At 37.1% G+C, this 19474-nt stretch overlaps 1 protein-coding gene across 2 annotated transcripts in view; it reads right to left on the bottom strand.

The window, feature by feature from the left end:
* LOC126248685 (uncharacterized) overlaps window positions 1–18957 on the bottom strand; it is an 88261-nt gene extending 69304 nt beyond the window's left edge. For both annotated transcript variants that reach the window (XM_049949961.1, XM_049949962.1), the window contains exons 1-2: window positions 18869–18957; window positions 8188–8343 (exon numbers count right to left, since the gene is read on the bottom strand). In XM_049949961.1, the coding sequence (XP_049805918.1) occupies window positions 8188–8337 (150 nt within the window). In that variant the 5' untranslated portion in view covers window positions 8338–8343; window positions 18869–18957. The remainder of the gene's footprint in view (window positions 1–8187; window positions 8344–18868) is intronic.
* Between the last annotated feature and the right edge of the window lie 517 nt (window positions 18958–19474).

Here is a 19474-nt window from a genome sequence, read left to right as displayed (position 1 = left end):
TTTAATGTTATTTTGTAAGATAAATTATTGTATTTTTTTCAATGTATGGTTCTTTGTCCATAAGTACTACTGTGTTCCCTTGTCTTGTTTTTAAATGATAACATTTTCATGTTTTCTCCTAAGTTTTCTGAGTTTTGTAGATTCTGTGTTTTTTGTTGTGTTTTCATACCTGTTATTATATTATGGATTCCTTTTTTTTTTTTTTTACTATTTCTCTAGTTAATCCAATGTTGACACTGCTGCTTTCATTCCTAACCAGAGAACTAGTAAACTAAAAGAAACTCATAATATAATAACCAGTATGAAAACACAACAACACAAAACAACAAAAACTCAATCTGCAAAACTCAGAAAACTTCAAAATAAAAATATTATCATTTAAAAAGCAGACAAGAGGAACACAGTTGTACTTATAAACAAAGAACAATACACTGAAAAATTACATGAATTCATCTTACAAAATAAAATTAAAAATTAAATTGAGACCCAACAAACCGATTCCAGACAAAAATAAGAAACACTCTGAAAAATATAAACGTCGTACCGCATAACACAGAGAAAAGAAAGCTGACACATATTAATCACACTGCACCTGTCCTTTGACGCCACCCAAAGATCCATACAAACCGAATCTTCCTGTGAGGCTAATACTGGATTTCACAAAATCCCCCAACTTACAAGCTTGCAGAATGAGTGTTAAAATTACTGTCTGATAATTTCAAAGTACGTGAAGACAGAACCATTATAAATACTACACAGCTAAATAACAAATAATAGATATAAAAATCCCAGACATAGCAACACTCCTCTAATTTGATACAGAAACCATGTACTCCAACATACCAGCATCCAGAAACAATAGAAACCACAGATGAGAAGCTGAAAACTTATAGTCAACTCCTTGACGAACAGATTAATGAAGTATGCACATTAATAAAACTCATAATAGAACAAAAATACTTCCAGTTCAATAATGAATTTGATTTACAAGATGGATTACCAATGGGGTCCCCAGTTCCAGGAGCCTTAGCAAATATTTTTGTAAACCACATTGACTGGATCATTTTCACAAAAATGGTAGCAAAAGAATACAACATATACTGGTTCAGGTATATGGATGACAGCCTTTGCTTAACAGACGAACCACAAACAAAATTTGAAAAACTACATACTGATATCAACAAGGTACAGAAAAACATAAAATTCACAATTGAAAAAGAACAGAATAATGAAATTAACTTTCTGGATACAACAATCGAAAAACAAAAAATATGCACATGATTGAAATATACCATAAACCCACAGCAATGGACATTATCATTCTCCAATCCTCAAACCACCCACTCTCACAAAAGCAAGCAACACTTCTACACATGCACCATAGACTCAACACAATGCCACTCACCAAAGAAAACTACCACAACTAACTGGACACAATAACGCAGACAGCACAAAACAATGGTTACAATAGTAACAGTCACACAGCTAAACAACAAAATTAAAAGTAAAATAAAAGCAGAAAGCAGCAAACCACAAACAATACAACAGAACCAAACACAAATACTCAGTACCATAACAATTAAACAGAATAATCAGAAGAATATGAAAGAAAACACAAGATGCTACACAATGTAGATAGAGTCGGAAGTTCCATGCAGCTTTTTGTGGATGATGCTGTAGTATACAGAGCAGTTGCAGCATTAGAAAATTGCAGCGAAATACATGAAGATCTGCAGCGGATAGGCACTTGGTGCAGGGCATGGCAACTGACCCTTAAAATACACAAACGTAATGTATTGCGAATACATAGAAAGAAGGATCCTTTATTGTATGATTATATGATAGCGGAACAAACACTGGTAGCAGTTACTTCTGTAAAATATCTGGGAGTATGCGTACGGAACGATTTGAAGTGTAATGATTATATAAAATTAATTGTTGGTAAGGCGCGTGCCAGGTTGAGATTCATTGGGAGAGTCCTTAGAAAATGTAGTCCATCAACAAAGGAGGAGGCTTACAAAACACTCGTTCGACCCATACTTGAGTATTGCTCATCAGTGTGGGATCCGTACCAGGTCGGGTTGACAGAGGAGATAGAGAAGATCCAAAGAAGAGTGGTGCGTTTCGTCACAGGGTTATTTGGTAAGCGTGATAGCGTTATGGAGATATTTAGCAAACTCAAGTGGCAGACTCTGCAAGAGAGGTGCTCTGCATCGCGGTGTAGCTTGCTGTCCAGGTTTCGAGAGGGTGCGTTTCTGGATGAGGTATCGAATATATTGCTTCCCCCTACTTTTACCTCCTGAGGAGATCAAGAATGCAAAATTAGAGAGATTCAAGTGCGCACGGAGGCTTTCTGGCAGTCGTTCTTCCTGCGAACCATACGCGACTGGAACAGGAAAGGGAGGTAATGACAGTGTCACGTAAAGTGCCCTCCGCCACACACCGTTGGGTGGCTTGCGGAGTATAAATATAGATGTAGATGTAGAATGGCATACAGACACTAACTCAGAAACAAATAGCCAACATTAAAAAAAGAAAAAAAACCACACAACAACAACAGTGAACAAGCACATCATAAACAACAGACAATTCTATACAAAAATACACCCAAAAACTGACAAAAAACAGAGACATATACCAGAAAGCAGGTATAATCAACAACAGTGTAACACTTGTGATGGCAGTTACTTAGGAAAAACAGGTAGAACATTTAATTTCAGTTACAAAGAACACATGAGAACCTTGAAGTATGGGACAAACCACTCCACATTTGCAAAACACCTAAGAGAACATAACCACACACCAATCGCTAGAGAAGAAGACATGAAAATAATTACAATCAACAAAAAACTACACCTCCTAACCCCACAATAAAATTACCACTTACCAAAAACCAAAGCAGAAAGTAAAATCCTGTTGAATGACAATCACTCACTTGTCCACGATCGCCTCCACAGGACATTTAAACCAAAACTCAAATCAGCTGATCACCAAAGCTTTCAATCACTCTCTAACAGCTATCACATTCATACTACAACACAAACTACCACCAACCAACCTCCCCTCCTCCCCCCCACCACCACCCCACACCCAAACACACACAGATATAAACATATAACACCATTGATAGATGATAGTTTTCAACTGCACTTCGTTAGGTTGGCAACATGCAAGTAAACAAACCAAACAGGCGGGAACACATGATGAACTCACAATACTGATGTCATTAAAAGCACAGTGTTCAAACAAATAGGTATAACTAGTGGCGGAAGAGTAATACTGCACCACAAAGGATGAGGAGAAATGTGGTGAACAGTGTAAAAGAAAAACTTTGGAATACAAAATTGTGCTTATGTTTCAGAAATGAAGTGGCAGTGCAATCTCCAGACCAGATGACAGGAAACGCAGATACCAACAAATGGCAGGTAATTACTTATTTACATAAAAAAGGTGATGTGAACTGTTTGATAATCTAAAGATAACAAAACTGTATCATTCTAGATTCCAATGGAGATGCCTTAGAGTAAGAAAAAGATGAAACGCTTCTGAGAAAAATAAATTAAGTTGCAGCAAAAAAGGCGGTTTTATTTAAAAAGGTAGGTAAAGTCTGATAAAGTAATCTACTTCCCAAAATTCATAAAAGTGATCTTCCTCTGAGACCCATCATTAGTGCTATCAATTCTTGATGTATGAAATAGCAAGATATCTGGCTACTCATTTACAGCCATACATTGAGAAAACTGACTGATATATGTAAGACTTGCATCATTTTATAGAGAAAATTGAAAGACTAATAGTGGCTCCTGAAGATAGTCTTGCAAGTTTTGACATAGAGGCTTTATTCACTATGATCCCAATTAATGCAATTATGATTCGTATAGTGGATATTTTTCCAGTAGATTTGTCTGCTCTTTTCAGACATTGTCTTACTTATAGTTAGTTCCAATGCAATGGTGAGTTTAATGAGCAACTTGATGGTGTAGCAATTGGTAACAGATTAGGTCGCGCGATAGTTAATTTCTATGTGGAGAAATTTGAAGCCAGCTTTATAAAATGCAAATAAAAAACAATCTCGATGGTATCGGTTTGTGGATAACACATTCGTGGTCTAGTCACATGGTAAAAAAGGTTAGGATGAATTCTTTGGTTTTCTAAATAAAAACCAGTTCACCATGGAAATAGAAAATGACAACAAAATACCTTTCTTGGATCTTTTAGTTATGAGAAGATAAGGTTTTCGAAAAGCTAACACACACGGACAGAGATTTACAGGAGAACTCTTATCACCATCTACAACAAAAAGAAAGTGTCATTAAAAGTGTTGTTGATAAAGCCAAAAGGATTTGCACGCTGGAATACCTAGACACCAAATTAACATATGTGAAGCACGCTTTCAAGAATAATGGCTACTCAGGGAAAGAAGAAAACAGAATTCTATGACCAAATAATGGAAAGCTAAAGGACAAGCATGAAACACATTAAAAACGTAGCAGATCAGATTGGAAAGATTTTACAGAAACATGACATTAGACTGGTTTTTAGACCAACAAAGTAAATAGGTAAAGCCCTCTGATCTGTAAAGGGTAAATGTTGTCCTCTGTCAGCATGTGATGTATATAAAATTCTGTATACATGTGGTAAAGTTTATATTGGAACAACCGAGAGCAGAATGAAGACATGGCAAAAGGAACACAAAAGTATTTGCCAACTAGGGAAAACAGACAAATCGGCTGTAGCAGAGCATGCTACTCAAGAACACATGGCTGAAGGAACACAAAAGTATTTGCTAACTAGGGAAAATACACCAGTTAGATGTAACACAGCACTCTCTTCTGTCATGAAATGACAAACTGAAGTTTTCTGAAACAAAAATTGTATCTACAATGACTAACTATTACGTCGAGAAGCTACTGAAATATATAAATATACGGTTAATTTTAATAGGAAAGAAGAGACCATGAAACTAAGTGACATATGGACTTTGTCTTTGGCAAGACAACAACTGATAGTTATGTTTTAGCTTTGACAAGGATCATCCCTGCCTATAACATGTAACTCCAGTCATGCCTCCTTTTCTACAGTATATATGTTGCTCTCAGATATCTGATCCAGCAGTTGGCAAGACTCAGTGAAGGAGCAACACCTCTGAAGATGTCCAGTGGAGTTCTGAACAAAACATTAGGGACAGAAGAGTTTTGTGGATCACAACCTTGTCACTGAAAGGTTTACCAGCAGCAGTAGGGCAATAATTAATTCTGTAGTGCAGAGTTGGTTTAATATGGAATTTAGTACTATGCTTATTTCCGGAACAGGAGTGTTGCCTACTTATAATTCACTTTAAATTCACATTATACAGGCATTTATGGATAATCCACTACATAAGTCACTTTTGAAAATTATTTCTTGTCAACCTCTTAAGATCATTTGGTAGCCAATTATGAACAACAGCTCCTTTGATAAATGAGCTTTTTGCTGTTGAAGTTAATGTTCCGATTAACCATATGAATGCCTTATGTCAGGGTTGTGAACTTTATTAGTAACTTCATTATTCCTGGTTTTGACGTTTGTGTCTTCTCTCACTTGCATAAAGGTTTCTAGCATATACACTGCATAATCGGTGACAGTACTGGAACTGGTAACGAGGCATTTACAAGATGTTCCTTGGTTCACTCTTGTTATGATCCTCAAGGCTCTCTTCTGCAGTATGAAAGCCCTTTTCACATTACTATGGTAGATACTGCCCCCACAGTACTATGCAACAAGACAAGGAAAAATATACTAATCCAAAATATACAGTCCTTAGGGTTTAAGGTGTGGTGATTATCTCCTCATACACAGACTGGACATTATTTTTTGCAAACATGGTCAACTTACGCCTTTCATAAGAGTCTGTCATCTATATAAAAACCCAAGAATTTACATTCCAAACAGTTTTTTTTTTCTTTTACAGAATCTGATCATTCATAATCCCTCATCTGTTTTTACTATGCAGTTTGAAGTGGATAACAAATGTTTTTTTTATGCTAACTTTTCAATTGTTCCTTTCAATGTGGGGTTCTGCCTTTTCAATAACATTTTTAATCTCATCAGTAAGACTGGACTCACTTTCTGCACGACGGATAACAGATGTATCATTGGCATGTATAGTGATCACATGTCTATTATCTAGAGAACATGAGAAGTAATTTGCAGGATATATGAATAGCAATGGACCTAAAATGGAGCCCTGAAGATCACCACAATGTATATTTCTTATTACTGACCAACTCTCTTCAAATTACACACATACACCACTCATCGACATTTTTGGTAAGTGTGTGTCAAAATGTATTCTTTATATAAGTGTGGTGTCTGTCCTTTCTTTGGACATGTCTGTTCTTTCGAGCATATCTGGAAAAGAAAAAGAAAAAAAAAAGACAGACACCATTCTTGATTCCGCAGCCATACATATACAAGATGAAATGAAAAAATTTCTGACATCAACTGCAATTGGGTGATAAGTAGTGTGGGACAAGTTGGGAACTTGGGTTGGATGGAAAGCATCCTCAACTAGCTGAAGTGGTTAAGGCGACTGCACACGTAAAGTGCGAAATCCAGGTTCGAGTCTCGATCCAGCACAATTTTTTTTTCATCAAAAGCTTTTAAGAGGCACAGGAATTCCCCTGCTGTTTGGGACTTTTCATTTATTTTTTGAAGTACAAATTGTACTGCTGCTGATACAGCACTAAAATGCTGTAAATCTGCTAATATGTCAGCATTGTTGTAATGTTCCAAGATTCCTTTTAACATTATTTTCTTTTTGTTGAATGCTGAGATTAGGGCAATAGGTCTGTATTTATTAGCATACTTTATTTCCTCTTTTGTGTAATGGTTTGACTACAGTCAGTTTCACCTTGTCAGAGAATACAGTTTAATAGATGAACTAATGGTTTCACTTTCTTATGTTTACATTTCTTTAAGAGTAGCAAAGAAATTTTTGCCTAATCTTATTGAATTGTCATTTAAGAGGCTATCAATAAGCTGCAGAATGTCATCAATGTATACCATAAGCACTGTACACCATTTATGTTTGTTAGTGGAATAAAATGCAAGCTGTGCATCCAGGTTCATGCAGACATCATTTTTGACAGTCTCTTTAAAGTAAACTCTATAAAGTAATTACTAAAAATATTACCAACTAGGAGATTAGAAAAGTCATTATTCATGGTTAATTCTACACTATTAATTCTGGTTTCTGTTGCAGTGTTTCCGATTTCATTTATAGCTGAACAGCAAGACTTTGAAACATTATTTGAGCTTCAGATCTGTTGGCTCATACTTCTGCTTTTAACCTCCTGCCTTCCTTACACAACTGATATTTGCACTGCTTGTAGAATTCTTTATCTAACAAAGAGTCAGACAGTCTGTGCAAGCTATACATGTTTTTGATTTTTTCTTTCAGATCTTTTGTTTTAACATCTAACCACACAAGTTTAAATTTTAGATTTTCATGAATACTCACTTGTTTTTAATGTGCACAGTCAGAACTTCTAAAAACACGTTCCATTAATTGTTACCCCAAGGGAAGTAATTACTGATTCATAAGATTCCTGATGTAAACAATATCTTAGCACAGCCATGTTGTTTGCACAGATAGTATTCTCTTGTGCTCTCACATTTCTCTTCTTTTGACTATAGTATTGCATTTGAGCACCAGTGTCTGAACTACTGGCCTGAGAAGTGATTATTTATTATGTCTTCTGAGGTGATGTGGTCATAATTTGTTATAACATGATCTACTGAACTATTATGTGTGTTAACTATTCTAGTGGATATTAGTCTAGTAGATCTTTAGCCCCATAAGGTAGGAAACAATCTGTAAAACATTTGCTTTCCTGACAGTCAAAGAAAGTTTTGATGCTTAGATCTCCAAAAGGACAAATTCAGTTTTCTGAATTTACTTTTTCTCAAGTAAATGGCAACACCATCACTTTTATTATATGCTCTACAGTTGTTTCTAGGTTATAGAATTCTAATTTCAAAGTACAAAATTTATCTATTGATTTCTGGTGTTCTGTAACAACTATTAAATGTGGAGCCACTCCTGTGATAAATGATTCCAAAGCATCCATTTTATTTCCTATGCCTTCTACATTATAAGGCAAAAAAAGATAGATTACTCTGTTTGAAGAATATTGCTTAACTTACATTTAATGATGGACTTAGCCTTGTATTTGATGTGCTGTACATACTGTAAGAACACTTAAACTCTGGTTCTTTCCTTGAGAATGTGGAATATGTTGTGTTATACGTGGCATTTCTCACCCTGAACTTGATATCAGTTATAGAACTGTTCATATGCACCTAAAACAACATATTTAAAAACTTAGTTTTGAAATACAAAAAAAGCAGAATTAGATATCATGATATTTAGTAACACTGATACGAAAAGACACTGCTTCATGCTACATTAATAACTATCACAAATATTGCTTTCAATACATTAACAAAGGGTGTTGGGTATAAGTAATATTAAGAATAAAACACAGCTTATCTTAAGAAGTCTACAGTACAATGTGTGCTTTCATAGGTACAAAATGAAATGCAAGTGAGAATTCAAACTGGAAAAAAACATATTTTGGAACTCAAAACAACTTAGTTCAGCCACATTTGCACTTAAGAGTCACTGCAAATCTCGGAGAGACACAAATCAATAAGTTGACATATATTCATACAATAATATCATATGGAATAATGTTCTGGGGGTAGCTCATCTTTAAGAAACTCACTATAAAGACCAAAATGCCAAAACTGCCGGAGTTGGTGGTCATATGTGCGTGAAGTGTGCTTGCTTGTGTGACAGAATGGTGTGTGTTTCTCCTTTTCCTGATGAAGGTTTTGGCTGAAAGCTTATGTGTGTCTTTTTATTCTACCTGTCTGCAACTTAACGTGTCATCTTTACGGTAAGTAACAATCTATCTTTTCCGAGATTATTGATATTCCAACCTGGAGTTGCCATTGTTTAATCTTTCGGAAAGAGTCTTCACTGCTCAAGAACATGCTTTAAGAATAATATGTGATGCTCATCAACATTCATCTGCTAGACATCTGTTTAAGGAGGTGGGTATTCTGACTACTGCTTCACAATATATTCATTCTTTCATGAAGTCTGTAGTAAAGAATCCTCTGCAGTTCAAGAAGAACAATGATCTACATAAGTAATGACATTCATTCCTCCACTTTAAGGACCTCTTTAGCAAAAAGAAGGGGTGCACAACGCTGCAACTAAATTTTTTGCTCTCTTACCCCGTGAAAGTCTGACAGGTAGCAAAGTAAAATTTGAAAACTGAAGAAGTTTCTCCTTGACAACTCCTATTCCGTAGGACTTCTATTATTGAATTGTGTAAGAGGTGGTGGGTAGGAATTACTAACATCTGTAAAAATAAATAAATCTTATAAATGTTCAGCACATAGCCATATTTACAAATTAATTTGTGCTGTGAACGTAAAATGACTCATTACACATCACTAGGATTTATCGTGCAAAATGATCCATGTAACTAATAACTAACTAGAGACCTTACGATTATATTAGAAAAAGCATACAGGAGACTTCCAGTGACATATACCCAAAATGATACTCTTATTCACTACATTCTCTTCACAGAACCAATAAAAACTAAGCTTCTACTGCGGAGTCTGTACACAACTAGTATTTTTCATAATTCATATCTGGGTTTTACATTCCGTTCGGTTGCTGAATTATGGGTTCAATTAGATCTGACTTACCTTCCTGTCTCACAAGTTAGTACTTTATGTATTTCAGTAACAGAGAACAGTTAACTCACATATTTATTTTTGTGTATGGAGGTTGCGGAGGTTGCCAAGCTGGTTGGATTGTGTCATTGTGTAACATCACAAATTCATAGTCTTTTAGAGCCTTCTGGTGGAATACCTTAGGCGCAGAATGGGGAAGGGAAGGTGGTATAGGAAAGTGGGAGATGTGGCGGTTTACTCGCAAAACAAAGTCAGGCAAGTCAGGAGGCATAGTCGATGATTCTTGGAATACAGTCAGTGGGCAGGGAGAGTACTTTGCTATTTAAAATTTCAGCAACTGATGCCCCAGCATTGCATCTGTAGGCCATATACACTCTCAGCAGTAGCCATGCCAGTGCCTCTGTCCAGCTTCCGCTGTGGCACATGAGACTTTTTAAGGTGTGACACCACTGCACAGTGAGCCCATTGCTCTGTGGATGATATTCTGTACGAAATGGATGAGTGTCACCCACGTTGCGCAGCTCAGGGAAAAGACCCAATTTAAACTGCCAACCTTGTTTGGTTGTTAAATACATGTGGTAACTGATGCTTTGTCTGTGGATTCTGCTGTAATGTCCTAAAGCGATACCGCTTCTACCCATCAAGTGATGCAGTTGGTCACTGACAGGATCTACCAATAGCCATTGGAGATAAGTAGTGGACCCATGAGATAGGCATGCACATTCTGAAAATGTCCTTTTCGGACTTGGAAGTGACCTAGGTGTGGCTGAGTGTGGCATAATACCTTGCTATTGTGTCACAGAAAGTACACACAATTCCAGAGCTTACAATTCTTCTTCACACTAAGCCATACACAGTGATTTTTCGTTGTTGGGTACTTGGTTAAGTGGCAGAAGCTGTTTCGTAAAGTGGACGGCTCCATTGTTATGGCCCGCAGAGGGGGCATGGCTTGTGACATCTGTGACAGAGTGCCCATTAGAAGTATGAGTCAAAACACCATCATACAGATCAGGAACCAGTCAGGAGTTTCTAAGGAACACATGGCTTGCAGTATCTGCTGACATGAACTCATGGTTTAGCTCAGGACAGCCATTGCCCAACAGTGGAACAGGCTTTAATGTCTCAACCACACTGTGGACAGCAAACCAAGGAGGATCCAAGTTTGCTACAGTGCATACAGTGGAGGTACATGGTACCTATTTTGAGTAGTTTATATTGATATGATGGTGTAAAAATTCTTAGTCTGCAGAATTTCTAAATGAGAATCACATATTAAAGTCTCACAAAGCTCTGATGCTTTTCCATCTCCTTTATATTAATGTTACTGTTGTGTTTGTTGTTGTTGTTGTTGTTGTTGTTGTTGTTGTGGTTTTCAGTCCTGAGACTGGTTTGATGCAGCTCTCCATGCTACTCTATCCTGTGCAAGCTTCTTCATCTCCCAGTTCTTACTGCAACCTACATCCTTCTGAATCTGCTTAGTGTCTTCATCTCTTGGTCTCCCTCTACGGTTTTTACCACCCACGCTGCACTCCAATGCTAAATTTGTGATCCCTTGATGCCTCAGTACATGTCCTATCAACCGGTCCCTTCTTCTTGTCAAGTTGTGCCACAAACTCCTCTTCTCCCCAATTCTTTTAATGTTACTACATGGGGGCAAAGATGGACAGTAGGGAGGGGGTAGGGATGGAAAGAGGGGGGCAGAGGGAAGCAGGGGGTGGGGGAGAGGGGGGAAGGGGGGAGAGGGAGGAAACAATAGGTTGTTACTCATCATGAAGATGGAACTGGAACACAGTTGCAGACAGGCACAATGAAAAGACTGTTACATACTAAGCTTTGAGCCAAAGCCTTCTTCAGAAAAGAAAGGAAAACATACACAACATCCACGCAAGTGAGTACACATAACAGCTATCTCCAGCCACTCTGGCCAAACTGCTAGTCCACAACTGGTGCAATGAACACAACAGTTGCAGGCTTGCAGTGTTGCCTGAGCAGCTGTAGGTAGTGGTCATGTGTGTGTGAGATGTGCCTGCTTGTGTGAATGTGAATGAATGTGTGTGTGTGTGTGTGTGTTTCTTTTTTTTTTTTTTTTTTTTTTTTTTTTTTTAAGAAGACTTTCGCCAAAAGTTTAGTGTATAACAGTCCTTTTATTGTGCCTGTCTGCAACTCAACATGACATCTTTATAGTGAGTAGCAATAACTCACTTCCAATTACAGGAGAATGAACCTAATATAGACTCTGATCCACAGCAAGATTCAGCATTTTTCACACTGAAAACATTGCCATACTTGAAACAAGTGATAAATGACAGAAAAAAGCCACTGACTGACAAAGTAGAACCCCAACCTTCGGATTTATAGTCTGACACCCACTTAGCCACATCTGATCATAGAAATAATGTTAATTTTAATTCTAGTTTCACTAATGGAATACAAGGAGAATTCCTTTCTATTTATTGTCCTTTTTCCCTTTTGTTGAATATTAATTTACCTTCAAACTTGATTTAATGCCAGTTCTCCCCCTTTTCCTGTTATTATTAAATTATTATATCTGCATACATACTGGACCAAATGTCGGTATACTATTCCAGGACTATTTCATCCCCTATTCTTTTTAACAACTCACAATTTTGCACGATACTTGTCCACTTAATTTTTTACATCCTTCTGGACCACAACAGTACAAATGTTCATAGTTTTCCTGGTGTCCATACCTTACTTATAAACAACATTATGTCCAGGATATACAGCTTCAGAAATTACTTCCACAATTTCATGCCAATGTTTAATGAAAAAGGCTTACATTATTGGAAAACTCATTTTTTTCTCTTTCATCCTGAGCAATATGTTTCTAAAGATTTTAATTCTTTGACTGTCATATATACTCTTGTTGCCTACATGGTACAGTCTGCCTGTTACTTTACCATATCATCCTCAATTCTGACATCCAGCATGTCACTGTTGTCCTTTCAGCTATTACTTTTTGCTTTATGTAATTTATCCTTAACTATATTCTGCACTAAGAACATTATCAATTCTGTTTTAACAGTTATAAATCCATCTTAGCTGCAGCAGTATGCATGGTATGTATATTTATGTTTATAGTTGTTTATGTATACTGAAATTAGCAATGACTCCAAGTTTTCATGGATTTCAGGGTTTTTCTTGTAAGTGATTGCTAACTGTGTTGGACTGTAGTTGGTACATATTGTGGGTATTGGTTTATTATCATTGGTTATGTTACATTTTTCACATTAATTATGTGAGCGAGTTTTGGTTTGTTATACTGTGTATTTTGTTTTACGTTGTTAGGATAAGTGAAGGTTTGGATAATGGATTTGACAATATTAATATGATATTTGTTTTGGAAAGGCGTCATTATTCTTGTTGTTGTTTGTTTAGTTTGTTCCCACTCTACACCCCCCACTTGCCATGGTTGTCCTGTTGGTTTCATTTTATTGCTGGAGTTAAATACTTCATATGTTATTTACCTTCCCCATGAACCATGGACCTTGCCGTTGGTGGGGAGGCTTGCATGCCTCAATGATACAGATAGCCGTACCGTAGGTGCAACCACAACGGAGGGGTATCTGTTGAGAGGCCAGACAAATGTGTGGGGAGATGAAAATTTAATAGTCATGGGTGACTGGAATGCGACAGTAGGAAAAGGAAGAGAAGGAAACGTAGTAGGTGAATATGGATTGGGGCTAAGAAACGAAAGAGGAAGTCGCCTGGTAGAATTTTGCACAGAGCACAACTTAATCATACTAACACTTGGTTCAAGAATCATGAAAGAAGGTTGTATACATGGAAGAATCCTGGAGATACTAGAAGGTTTCAGATAGATTATATAATGGTAAGACAGAGATTCAAGAACCAGGTTTTAAATTGTAAGACATTTCCAGGGGCAGATGTGGACTCTGACCACAATCTATTGGTTATGAACTGTAGATTAAAACTGAAGAAACTGCAAAAAGGTGGGAATTTAAGGAGATGGGACCTGGATAAACTGAAGGAACCAGAGGTTGTACAGAGTTTCAGGGAGAGCATAAGAGAACAATTGACAGGAATGGGGGAAAGAAATACAGTAGAAGAAGAATGGGTAGCTTTGAGGGATGAAGTAGTGAAGGCAGCAGACGATCAAGTAGGTAAAAAGACAAGGGCTAGTAGAAATCCTTGGGTAACAGAAGAGATATTGAATTTAATTGATGGAAAGAGAAAATACAAAAATGCAGTAAATGAAGCAGGCAAAAAGGAATACAAACGTCTCAAAAATGAGATCGACAGGACGTGCAAAATGGCTAAGCAGGGATGGCTAGATGACAAATGTAAAGATGTAGAGGCTTATGTCACGAGGGGTAAGATAGATACTGCCTACAGGAAAATTGAAGAGACCTTTGGAGAAAAGAGAACCACTTGCAGGAATATCAAGAGCTCAGATGGAAACCCAGTTCTAAGCAAAGTTGGGAAAGCAGAAAGGTGGAAGGAGTATATAGGGGGTCTATACAGGGGCGATGTTCTTGAGGACAATATTATGGAAATGGAAGAGGATGTAGATGAAGATGAAATGGGAGATACGATAATGCGCGAAGAGTTCGACAGAGCACTGAAAGACCTCTGGCCCGGGGGTAGACAACATTCCATTAGAACTACTGATAGCCTTGGGAGAGCCAGTCATGACAAAACTCTACCATGTATGAGACAGGCGAAATACCCTCAGACTTCAAGAAGAATATAATAAATCCAATCCCAAAGAAAGCAGGCATCAACAGATGTGAAAATTATCGAACTATCAGTTTAATAAGTCACGGCTGCAAAATACTAACGAGAATTCTTTACAGACAAATGGAAAAACTGGTAGAAGCCGACCTCAGGGAAGAGCAGTTTGGATTCCGTAGAAATATGGGAACACTTGAGGCAATATTGACCCTACGACTTATTTTAGAAGCTAGATTAAGAAAAGGCAAACCTACGTTTCTATCATTTGTAGACTTAGAGAAAGCTTTTGACAATGTTGACTGGAATACTCTCTTTCAAATTCTAAAGGTGGCAGGGGTAAAATACAGGGAGCGAAAGTCTATTTACAATTTGCACAGAAACCAGATGGCAGTTATAAGAGTTGAGGGGCATGAAAGGGAAGCAGTGGTTGGGAAGGGAGTGAGACAGGGTTGTAGCCTCTCCCCGATGTTATTCAATCTGTATATTGAGCAAGCAGTGAAGGAAACAAAAGAAAAATTTGGAGTAGGTATTAAAATCCATGGAGAAGAAATAAAAACTTATGGGTTCGCCGATGACATTGTAATTCTGTCAGAGACAGCAAAGGACTTGGAAGAGCAGTTGAAAAGAATGGACAATGTCTTGAAAGGAAGATATAAGATGAACATCATCAACAAAAGCAAAATGAGGATAATGGAATGTAGTCGAATTAAGTCGGGTGATGCGGAGGGAATTAGATTAGGAAATGAGACACTTAAAGTAGTAAGGGAGTTTTGCTATTTGGGGAGCAAAATAACTGACGATGGTCGATGTAGAGAGGATATAAAATGTAGACTGGCAATGGCAAGGAATGCGTTTCTGAAGAAGAGGAATTTGTTAACATTGAGTATAGATTTAAGTGCCAGGAAGTTGTTTATGAAAGTATTTGTATGGAGTGTAGCCATGTATGGAAGTGAAACATGGACAATAAATAGTTTAGACAAGAAGAGAATAGAAGCTTTCGAAATTTGGTGCTGCAGAAGAATGCCGAAGATTAGATGGTAGATCACATAACTAATGAGGAGGTATTGAATAGAATTGGGGAGAAGAGGTGTTTGTGGCACAACTTGACTAGAAGAAGGGATCGATTGGTAGGACATGTTCTGAGGCATCAAGGGATCACCAATTTAGTACTGGAGGGCAGTGTGGAGGGTAAAAATCATAGAGGGAGACCAAGAGATGAACACACTAAGCAGATTCAGAAGGATGTAGGCTGCAGTAGGTACTGGGTGATGAAGAAGCTTGCACAGGGTAGAGTAGCATGGAGAGCTGCATCAAACCAGTCTCAGGACTGAAGACCACAACAACAACATCATGTTATTTACATTTGTTTGTGAGTGTAATGAATGGTGTCATGGTCACCATATTGTATATGCTTGAAATAAAGGTGTTCACCACCTTGATGAGGAAACAGGTCAATGCACACTCGTGGAATAGCGACTTTCATCAGTCCCAGCATTTCCATTAGAAGTAGTTGTTCATATATCACTGATAACTATAAAACACAAATAAAATCCATCCTTGAGTGTTTTTACTCATGCCAGCAACATTATGAAGTACATAAAAAAAGAAAACAAAACAGGATCTTCAAAAAAATCTTCATGTGGCAAAATGCTATTAAAGTAACAATACTGTTGAAGAAGGGGGAGAGAGAAAATCTTGAGATTTACCATCCTGTCAGTCTCTTCCCACATCTTTATAACCCAACTGACAAAGTTTGTAGCCAATCTGTACAAGTATATCATCTGTTACCCAAAACCAAATTAAAAACAAGAATGCTCCAGAAGAAGATAAAATAACAAGTGAAATGCTGAAACTAGGAGATTAAGATCTGCTAGAAGATGTAAACATATTCACAAATAAGCGTACTGACTTTGTCGGAAGATATCAAACATGCGGAATTGTGCTATTAAAGTAATAATACCATTGAAGAAGGGAGAGAGAGAAAATCTTGAGATTTACCATCCCGTGAGTCATTTCGCACATCTTTATAAGCAACTAATGAAGTTTGTAGCCAATCAACTCATAAGAACAACAACTGGATCTCTATTTCTACTGCAACAACACATATCTTTCATTAGTTTATTATTATAAGGCATTTGATTCAGTGGAGAAGTGGGCAGTAATGAAAGCCCTTAGAAATGGCAGTGTAAATTACTAAGTATCTCTTAAAACATATTTGTGAACAAACAATGTCCATGGTAGCAGTGGATGGTGATTTTTTTAACTGGCAAAATCCCGGTAGCTAAAGGTGTTTGCCTATGGGGTAAGATACCAACTAAACTGCTTACTCTAGCCGAGGAAGATCTAAGTATTCAAAAATTTTGACTGGGCCTGTAGAGGGATCAAAATCGATGGTCAGTCACTGAATCATTTCTAATTTGCTATTGACATCATGGTCATAACTGAAGACTTAACAGAATGAACAACTGTGATTCAACAACTGGAAGTTGCCTCTGCAGCAGCTGGTTTGGAGATGGGTATACGGACAACAAAAGAACCTTATCTGGGAATCCAACCAGTTAAAATTGAACATGAAGCTATTGAAGTCTTCCTGAAGAAATCTGCCTTCATCATAAACTTTAGCTATGGAATATCAACAAAAATCCAGAAATTCCACAAATAATAACATTCACAAAGCTTCACTCCATCCAGACCAAAAAGGACATTCCACTGAACCTAAGCACTAAAGTGTAGAATACCTGTGTCCTACCAGTAATAACTTATGATGTAGAAACATCTGCTCTGTAAAAGGAGTGCTAAAAATGTATCGTGTGTGCAAAGGTCAATGGAGAGACAGGTACTGGGCATCTGCCCCAGGAACCAGATTATGAACAAGGTCATCAGAAGACTTTGGATAAAAAATATCTCTGAGAGAGTTACCAGCTAGAATGGAAATAGACTACTCACATGGCAAGGCAAAACTCAAACATACAGACGAATAACTTGGTTCACTGGAGACCTTGGCAACACAAAAGCTGCACTGGAAGAATCCAGGAGAGGGCTCAATGATATCAAGTGGATGCATGGAACACAGTAAAAACAGCTAAGTGATGTCTGAAATCATGGAAGAGATCTCCTTTGAGTTATGGCTGGATGATGGGAGAGGAAGAGGTGGAATCTTCAGTCTGTCTGGAACCACACACATCCAAACAGCACTCAATAATAAGCCATATGTATATCATATTCTGAAAGCTGCAGTCATGCTACTGTCTTCAATATCACATATAAGTCTATGGCATAGATCTTGTCTTATCCACTGCTGAGTATTGCATGACTGTTTTCCCATACACAAGTACATCTAGAGTTAACTGTGAATGCTTTATCCTATATATAGTTGTTCATTTACGGTATTCTACGATTGTACAGTTAAGGAAGTGAACTGTATACTTTTGATCAAATGGTTGCATCAAAGTACAACACTTTTATATTTTGGTAAGATATTTTCGAAGATTTTTTAAGATTTTGCTCTAGGCTTATATTATAATGAGTAAATTTTAGTTGTATCTAATGTTACCCCATAGGTTTACCAAATGATTTTCGATAAATGAAAACAACTGGCCTCTCACAGTTATCTAGGTGTCCGACAATGTACAGCTCACGGTAATATATTCCACTCTATAAGTAATCATTAATTTAATAAAACATTCATTGAATGTGTCGATCCAATCTGAAGACCAATAAAATATAGCGCGCACATTGTGTTTAGCTGTCTGGATCCTATACCTCACGTCTCATAAAAATATGTATCACATAATAAGTTGTCGTATGAGTTTCACTAGAAAGTGTGAGAACGTTCACACTTTTAAAAAAAGGGAAAATAGTATTAAATATTTCTACATGTAAATCTGCTCGTGTACGAAGTTTTTATAATGCCATGATGATCGGTGTAATAACACCGATCATCATGGCATTATAAAAACTTCGTACACGAGCAGATTTACATGTAGAAATATTTAATACTATTTTCCCTTTTTTTAAAAGTGTGAACGTTCTCACACTTTCTAGTGAAACTCATACAAATTTATATTAACATTAATGTGTGCAAGACTCTGCATGCTTTTACGGGCGCAACAAGGCACACGGCAGTAACGGTATTCGGCGGTACATTTTATATGCGAGACAATCTTATGTATATGAAAATGTTTTTTAGGTGCGAATCGCTGTTCTCACTCTTGGATAAAAATAATACCTGTTGCGCTACAGGTTTATGCAGAACTGGAAAACAGTAACAAAAAAGGACAAAGACTCATTAAAAGTGAACACACTCGATTTATCACTGAAACAGTAAAAGTACAGTATCTATGCAGATTTTCTTGATTATTTCTCTCCTACATGCTAAACACTACTACATACGTACAAGTGTGAAGCGGCAAATGTTCGGCAAAGTCTTATACTTCAGTCATTGCGACATACATAAACAAAAACACTCTACACTAAATGTCAAAGATAATAAACACATGCCCATGTCCACCAAATACAGAGATTGTGCGCTTGCTGTCAAACCAAAGAGAGAGCGCAAGTGCCTTACGCAATTATCTCTATACATTTTTAAGTACAGGTTTGCAGATCGGAATCTGACACCACCTGACCTTCCATTCTAGTTCTAGTCCCTAGTCTCTCTGCTATGTTACCTTTCTATCGAAGTCTTTCTTTGCTCTGTTATTTAATTATTGCTGTTGTAATTCTTTCATTGTTCTTTACTGCTGTTACTACGCTGTTGCTGTTTTGTATTTATTGTTTTTTTTTAGAATAATAGTGCATCTATCGAAGACACTGCTTTTGATTTTCAACTTTGTCTGAAGTGCTCTTTAATTGTACGATCAGGAATTAAATGTCAGCGATAGCAGAACATTTCACTTTCGGAGTCACAAGATGGATCGCTCTATGTAATGTAATGGAAAATTCGTGATGGAATGACAGTGTGAAAGCCTCAACTTTTAAGCTTATGCTTGTACTAAAGAAT

The sequence above is a fragment of the Schistocerca nitens genome, chromosome 3 (assembly GCF_023898315.1).
Source record: "Schistocerca nitens isolate TAMUIC-IGC-003100 chromosome 3, iqSchNite1.1, whole genome shotgun sequence".
Lineage (NCBI taxonomy): Eukaryota > Metazoa > Arthropoda > Insecta > Orthoptera > Acrididae > Schistocerca > Schistocerca nitens.
This window is presented reverse-complemented; position numbering and strand designations above follow the sequence as displayed.